Source organism: Rhamphochromis longiceps, linkage group LG15 (genome assembly GCF_057381845.1).
Source record: "Rhamphochromis longiceps isolate RC_006_pf linkage group LG15, R_longiceps_female_GT1.1, whole genome shotgun sequence".
Classification (NCBI taxonomy): Eukaryota; Metazoa; Chordata; class Actinopteri; order Cichliformes; family Cichlidae; genus Rhamphochromis; species Rhamphochromis longiceps.
Window position 1 is genome coordinate 32,245,618 of NC_140571.1, and position 7,424 is coordinate 32,253,041.

General features: G+C 41.2%; 1 protein-coding gene across 1 annotated transcript; it reads left to right on the plus strand.

Annotated features, from left to right (window-relative positions):
* The first annotated feature begins 1,120 nt into the window (after nt 1-1,120).
* On the plus strand, nt 1,121-5,100 carry rpl7l1 (ribosomal protein L7-like 1). Its single transcript, XM_085382582.1, has 6 exons — nt 1,121-1,384; nt 1,996-2,104; nt 2,238-2,398; nt 2,476-2,613; nt 2,704-2,813; nt 4,455-5,100. Exons 1-6 carry the CDS (start codon nt 1,260-1,262, stop codon nt 4,661-4,663), a joined length of 852 nt encoding a protein of 283 aa, XP_085238708.1. The 5' UTR covers nt 1,121-1,259; the 3' UTR covers nt 4,664-5,100.
* Nucleotides 5,101-7,424: the final 2,324 nt, after the last annotated feature.

Consider the following 7,424-nt stretch of genomic DNA (forward strand, 5'->3'; position numbering starts at 1 on the left):
TTTTAAGTGATTTCATGGACTTTGCTACAGTGAAAGAATTAGGAAAATAATTTGTGTCATCTTTTCATTTGATTTTATGTGATGTGTTATGTGTTAAGTGTTCATCCTTCTTAGAGTATTTGTACAACCTTTCCACAGTATAGCAGCTTTAGAGTTTAAAGCCCGAAAATGTGACACGTAGTGCTAAAATGCATCTTAAAGCACGTGTTTTGGATGCCTACACCACAGCTCTGTCTTGTCCTAGGTCTGAAGCAGTTTTTCTGAACAGTTTAACCCTGGAGAACCCATGGGGTCAAATTTGACCCCATGGTTTCCCTAGTAAACCAATGGGGTCGGATCTGACCCCATAGGTTCTCCAGGGTTAAAATATTTTCTGAAAACTGATTATTCAAACTGATATCAAGGCATTTGGAAAGATGTACTGTATGTCTCTTTACAAGTGATATAAAGAGAATATCCTCTTTTTAGAGTGTCTTTGAATTCAACCTATGTAGGTTAATTATTCTCATTTCCACGTGATATCCTTTTGTTCCTAAGACATTACCAGGTCCATATCAGTATAGATATCCTTCTCTTTTTTTTGAGCAGTGTATAAAACACTGAAACCAAAATGGTGTGTGGGAACAGAGAGGCATGGCTGAATAAGAGACAGTGTATGCTTTATTCACACTGACTAAATAACTCAAACGATTAATATATGAAAATTCAAAAGAACTTTATTTTAGACTTTCATGCAAGGAAGGCAAACCTTAAGTGGTCCTGATAAAAATATTTGTGTAACCCTAGGTCATGCTTGGTGTTAAAAAAATCTTTTACTGTCAGATTTGCATAGATGCAAAGTGAGACAAATGTTTGTGTGGGTTCTCAGCCATCCAGGTGATGGCAGCATTGAGAGAGATCTTGACGAAGGAAACTGGACTTATAAGAAGACTTATCTCATCCAAGAGGCTTCTTCGGTTCTAAAAACAAAAGGTGGAGAGTCCCGGGAATTTAAACCCTAGTGGGGATTGTCCCATTTGGAGGCGGGTGCCTTCCTTCTTGCAACCAATCTGCAGCGGCACAACACGCCAAGTTACAAAAATTAAACCCGGAAAAGAGTAAGATGTGGGCGGATCGATCGAAATGCCGACAGCATCGATACTAGCATGATGGAATGGATGCTTTAGCTTCGTATTTTGAGGCATGTCTGTGCAAACGGCCGTGGCGTCGTCATCACCCCCAAAGTGTGGCTTGTGCCATCTTGTGGCATCACCTTAAAAATGTCAGATCTACACATGATGCCATCACCCCCAAACATCGGCAGTGGGAAACGCTGTGGCAGGTCGAGGCACCATCTGCTGACGTCATTTGTCCGCGACGAGGAATCTACGATGGCCGAATCAGAGTATGTGTTTGATTTTATAATCGTATCTAAGTCCATCCGTTCGGTTTCCTATGTGTAGATGTGCTGATTGTGCTTTTTCCTTTAAGTACGAATCTTAAAGATTCGATTAAGGTATCTATTTAGAAGGATGATGGGTGAAAAAGGCGTATCTTGAGGAGCTTACTTTCACATGGAGCTAAGTGTATACCGTCGGTGACTCGAAGGTAGCTCCGAACTGAATAAGTATACCCATGGCCTCCCGACCTGGCGTCACCCCTAAAATTTCTGGGTCAAGCTATTTGAATTTGTGTCAGACAATTCTGTTCTCCCGGCTGTCCTAATACAAGGACGCAAGAAAAGCCTTGGGACCTCAGGCTAACTAGGTCCTCATAAACACTATGTGTTTTTGGCGAATCAGTCTTAAACAGACCTATTATACCTGTCATACCCCAGTAACAAGTAACCTACCGTGGTAACACTGAAAAACCAAGTTTTAGGTGATTCCTAACAAGTTTTAGGGTTACACCTGAAGCTACTCAAAGCCTCCAGTTCTCCACAGCACAATCCTGTGACTGAGCCACGTTTATTTAGTTTGTCCAAAGCTTTCTTCTCTTACTTTTTGTTCTCTTCAGGACAAAAAAGGCAATCAAGTTGGTTCCAGAGTATCTTCTGAAAAAGAGGAAGGCATACCAGGCAATCAAAGCCACGCAAGCCAAACTCGCACTGCTCGAGAAGAGAAGGGTAAGCACTGATGCCCATATTACATATATACAATACAATATATCCAAACGTCATGACCGTGCTTTGTAGTTAAAAGCTGTATGGAATTTATGTACTGTTGTGCATTCATGTGTGTATTTCTGTAATGCTGTAGGTGACTAAAGGGAAAATCAAGTTCAAGCGTTTGGAAGATTTCTTAAAGGAAAGCCACACACAGCATCGGGATGACACCCGCATCCAAAGGGTCAAACAGAGACCAGCTGAACCACTGCCTCCAGCCAAGAACAAGCTTGCCTTCGCCGTCCGCATTAGACAGTAAGTACTGGAAAGCAGACACAGGCTTCCAGAACCGGCCGACAGTTTGTTTAACCCGACTGGTTCTCTCCTGTTAGGACTAAAGGTGTCAGCCCTAAAGTGATGAAAGTGATCCAGATGATGAGGCTGAGGAAGATCTTCAGTGGGAGCTTTGTCAAAGTTAACAAGACCTCCATCGCCATGATGAAGATGGTGGAGCCTTATGTGGCGTGGGGGTGAGTGCGTGAAACACAGTGTGCTTTAGAGGGTAATGCTGGCTTGAATTTGTGTTCAATCCTCTACATACTGGGCTGTGTGTCGGACAGATTTCCCAACCTGAAGTCGGTTCGTGAGCTCATTCTGAAGAGAGGTCAGACCAGGATAGGCAGAAGGAGAGTTCCCCTCACAGATAACACCTTCATCGAGGAGCACATGGGTGAGTCACTCACACTACACTCCCTCCCCACTCACCTGCAGTCGCAGTGCACTTCATTTCAGCTGTGCACTCTCTCTCTCTTTCCATCCCTTCCTCTTTCTCTTCCTCTCTTTCTCCCTCTCTCTCATGTTTTCTTTTTTATCTCCCTGTCTCTTCCTCCTCCCACTCCCTCTGTCATACTCCATCTTTCTTTCAAGTGTTATGTAAAATAAAATACATGGTTCTATTTTTACTTCTTAAATTATCTTTAAGATTGTTTTTTGTAGCCATTTCCCTCAATGCCGGGTTTCGTGGCGGTTTTAATTTTCATGAATAAGACGCTCTCAGGACTCATCGAGTGACGCCACTGACCAGCCAGTGGGCTGTATGCAGTCTGACAGCATCACATTTTAGTACCTGGTCAGATCGCTTGGAACCCCGGGCAAGCAGGTGGCAAACCGTGCTGAGTTGATCCAATTAGGTACTAACAGAAAAGGGGCTATGATGTCCTCTAGAGGGCAGATGAACATAGTTGTGTGTATCAAGGTTTTGCACTCATGATCAATAACAACGTAATGTTAGCTTTCCTACTATCACATGTGATAATTAGAAAGGTCCATGACCATCTGGTAACCACCAGGTGAGTATATCCCAACCAGTTTTGAGTGGTTGATGGAAGTTGCTGGGGAGATAATGGCTAAAGCCCCAGTCACACATGCCTACATATGGTCAGTGACTCCCTGGAAACCATCTGTGTCTATATAATAAATGGGTACTTCAGGTCCAGTTAGGGAAAATCTCCTTGTGATCTTGTGATTGCTTTGGTTGGCAGCATATTGCTCTGATCGCAGTTTGAATAGAAGTGGTGGACTTGTCTACAAACAGCATCTAGCTGTAGTGAAACAGCTCCGGAAATGGAGAAGGTCCTTAGAAACATGTTTACTGTAACACTGAGACACAGCTTTCACTTTGAGATGAACCATGTCTATTTCTGGTTTGCATTCCACTTTTTCAAATTTTACTACTACCATGCTTGGAATTGGGAAGTATTTGCTGACAAACATGAGATATTACTGGCAACCATGGCATTCTCCTAGCAACCGGAGAAATTAGTACAAGGTTCTTGGTGCCGCACCATGTTTGTAACTGATTTCACCCAGCAACAGTGGCTGTCTGTAGTACTGTCATGCAAGGACGTGAGTTGTCAAAAAGCTGTATGTAATTGGCTTTGCAATTAAAAAAGTGTGTAGCCGCAGCCTTTTATCACGATACACATAATTGCCCACTCATTTCGTTCCTGCCCATCTCAATGGAAAGTTGCTTATTTTTTATTAGTTACCCTTTCTTGAAGCCGGGCCCATTTTGCCCACTGCTCATTGTTTTTATTCACAGATATTGTTTTTATTGTGCTAACAATAAAGCACACAACCTTTTTCTGCTTTTGACTCTAATGGTAATCAGAATTTGCAAAATACAGATATTATGGATGAAAGATTATAGCTAGCGGCTACGTCTCTCTTTTAGGTACAGTCTGTGGGATATAGCTGCTACACAGGCTGTTTTGGTTTTTTTTTGTTTTTTTTGTTCATGTTGGCTGAATATGAGTTCAAATTCTGCAGGAATCGGCTTTAATGAGCTTTCTCTGCTCCTCTCGGCCCACAGGTAAACACGGAATTATCTGCTTGGAGGACCTGATTCACGAGATCTACTCTGTTGGGAAGAACTTTCGAGCTGCCAATAACTTCCTATTGCCGTTCAGGCTGTCAGTGGCTCGTCACTCCATCAAAGACAAAGCTGGGCTCCTGAAGGACCTGGGAAACCCAGGGTACCGTGGCACAGATATCAATGTAATCATCAGACAGCTGAACTGAGGGGGAGCACGTGCAGGATGGACACTGGGTTGGACATCAGTTTCAGAGACACTGTACCTGTTGAGGAGCAGTTGTCACTTCTTTGGCAGAGAAGGTCTTATTACTCGTTCTGTGGAGGCTCTTGCCTTATCCTGTATGAATTATGTTAAAATATTAAAGTTAACACATACATTAAGATTCCTCAGGTTCTCTGAGGAACAGTCAATACTTGCTACTTACGCAAGGTTATTAATGAAATGATCTAGGAGGGCTGTTCTCCATGCTGAAGCCAGCAGCCCACCTGCTATAAACTCTTATGGGGTCTGTAACCTCCAGTGTCAATAGGTTTAATGTGTGCAGCATGCTCACAAAACTGATTGCTGTTATTGAAGAGGGTGATGGATGGTATTGATTTATGTTATAATACTTTGTTTTACAATTAAAAAAACTAAACTAAATGACTGTTCGTGTGATGTTTGTTGAGGTGTTTAACGCACACGTTAAACGTTAAACAGAAGCTTGTACCACACAAGGGAAAAGAAAAAGACAAGTTTTTGTGTGACGAAACTGAAAAGGTGTCTGAGGAGGAACATTTTTTTTGCAGTGTTTTCTAACAAGTGGCGAACAATTTAGAGGCTCAACCACCCCAGTTAGTCCAGATATGTCATCTGGACTAACTGCCTTTCCACTTTTCAGTGTCTTCATAAACTTATACCGTCGTATACCTTCAACCTTTTAAAGCCAGCATACTGTAAACCATCATTAGCTACAATCATATTGCAATTTCTCCAGATATAGTAGTTTTTCTAGACAGCTTGACCATCATTTGTGCAAACTCATGGTCTGAGATGAATTTTTATATTTTTGGGGGTTTATATAAATGCATTCAGGTCAAATCTGAGCATTTTGAATAAAAGAAAAAAAATAAGCTTAACACAATAAGGAAAATTTACAACAAGGAAAAAACCAATTATTCCTTTGTTGTAACAGTGTTTCAATTCAGTTTTATTTATACAGCACCAAATCACAACAACAGTCGCCTCAAGGCACCATAAGTATCTGTTTAGATACCATATTTCTAGGAACTTTAGGGCAAAGTACAATATGTTAGTACAATAACCTCATTTTTATCTGAATTTAGAAGCAGAAAGTTAGAGTTCCCCCAGGTCTTTATGTCTTTAAGACATCCCTGCAGTTTAACTAACTGGTGTGTGTTGTCTGGATTCATACATAAATAAAGTTGGGTGTCATCTGCATAGCAGTGAAAATGTCTGCTATACCTTCTGATGATACTGCCTAAGGGAACCATGTATAATGTAAACAGAGGAATGGGGTCTAAAAGACACGTTGACAGTTTGGAAGAAGTAATTACTGAAGTTAACTCAGAAAGATCAATTGGAGAAAAAGAGTAAATGAATATCAATGGTATTGAAAGTAGCTGTACATAATGTTACATCTGTGAGATAATGAGTATTTTTTCTCTAATGGTTCAATTTTTATTTGTGAAGAAGTTCATGAAATCATTACTAGTTAACTTTAAAGGAATGGGTGGCTCAACAGTGTTCTGACTTTTTGTGAGCCTGGCTACAGTGCTGAGGAGAAACCTGGGTGATGATGAATAGTAAGAACTTCTAGCTTTATGAAGGGCTTTTTTTTATAAAGCAGCAAACTATTTCTCCAGGCTAAATGATAATCTTCTAAATTTGTGATACGCCATTTCCTCTCCAGCTTACGAGTTATCTGCTTTAGGTATGCATTTGAGAGTTATACTAGGGAGTCAAGTACTTCTGATTTGAGGCTGTCTTTTTCACAGGAGCTACAGTATCCAGAGTCATACATAGAGAAGAGGTAAAATTATTAAGAACATAATCGACTTTTCTTGGAGTAGTTCTTGGTAGAACTCTCCCAGGTAGCTGCTGTGCTCTGTGTTGGTACAAGACATGATGATAACAGTGGGTGAAATGTATTCTTAAAGTTAGTTACAGCACTATTAGAAAGTGGCAGAAATGTTCCTGGTAATAAATCGCATACTGTTTAAAGTTGTTTATTTCTCCTTAAATGCTGCCACATATGTAAGAAAAATTACATTTGTGGGTTGCACCTGTGACAAACTTGCCAAATCTTCTCTGCCAATGAAAAACAGCTTCATCTGCTACTGATTGTGTAGGTCACACTGACATGAACAGCACACTCAAGCTGATCTCACATGTGTTCAGTGGGATTGAGGTCAGCATTGTTATGTTGCCGACACCAGAGCAACAGCAGTTTGTCGAATGTACTGGCTCACTCCTAATAACCCTGCAACTTTGTTTTGCAGAACACCAGCTTTAAGTTTTCCTATGGTACAGTCCCTATCCAGGTCAGTCAGATGTGGTATTCTTGGAGCAGACACTGACCCTGTAGCAGACACTGACCCTGTAGCAGGGTCCATGTTCACAGGTGTTGCCAGCTCGGCTAACCTGATTGTCATCACCTGGGATACCCGAAGCTCAGAACAAGAGTCAATATCAGAATAAGCTGTTTGGCATTGGCAGAAAAGACTTGGCTACTTTTGCATGGGAGCAACCTACAAATGTGTTTTCCTTACATGTGGGGCACCATTTAAGAGGAAATAAACAGGCTAAAACATAATGAACCAAACACAAATTTCCTTGCTTTTAAATTTTTGTGCTAAGTTTATCTTTTCGTGCCTGTGTTTGAAGCCAAGGGAATAAAGCAATCAGTTGATGTTATGTACCCTGACTTTCTACAGTATCATCCCTCCTCTGTAGTGCCACCGTTA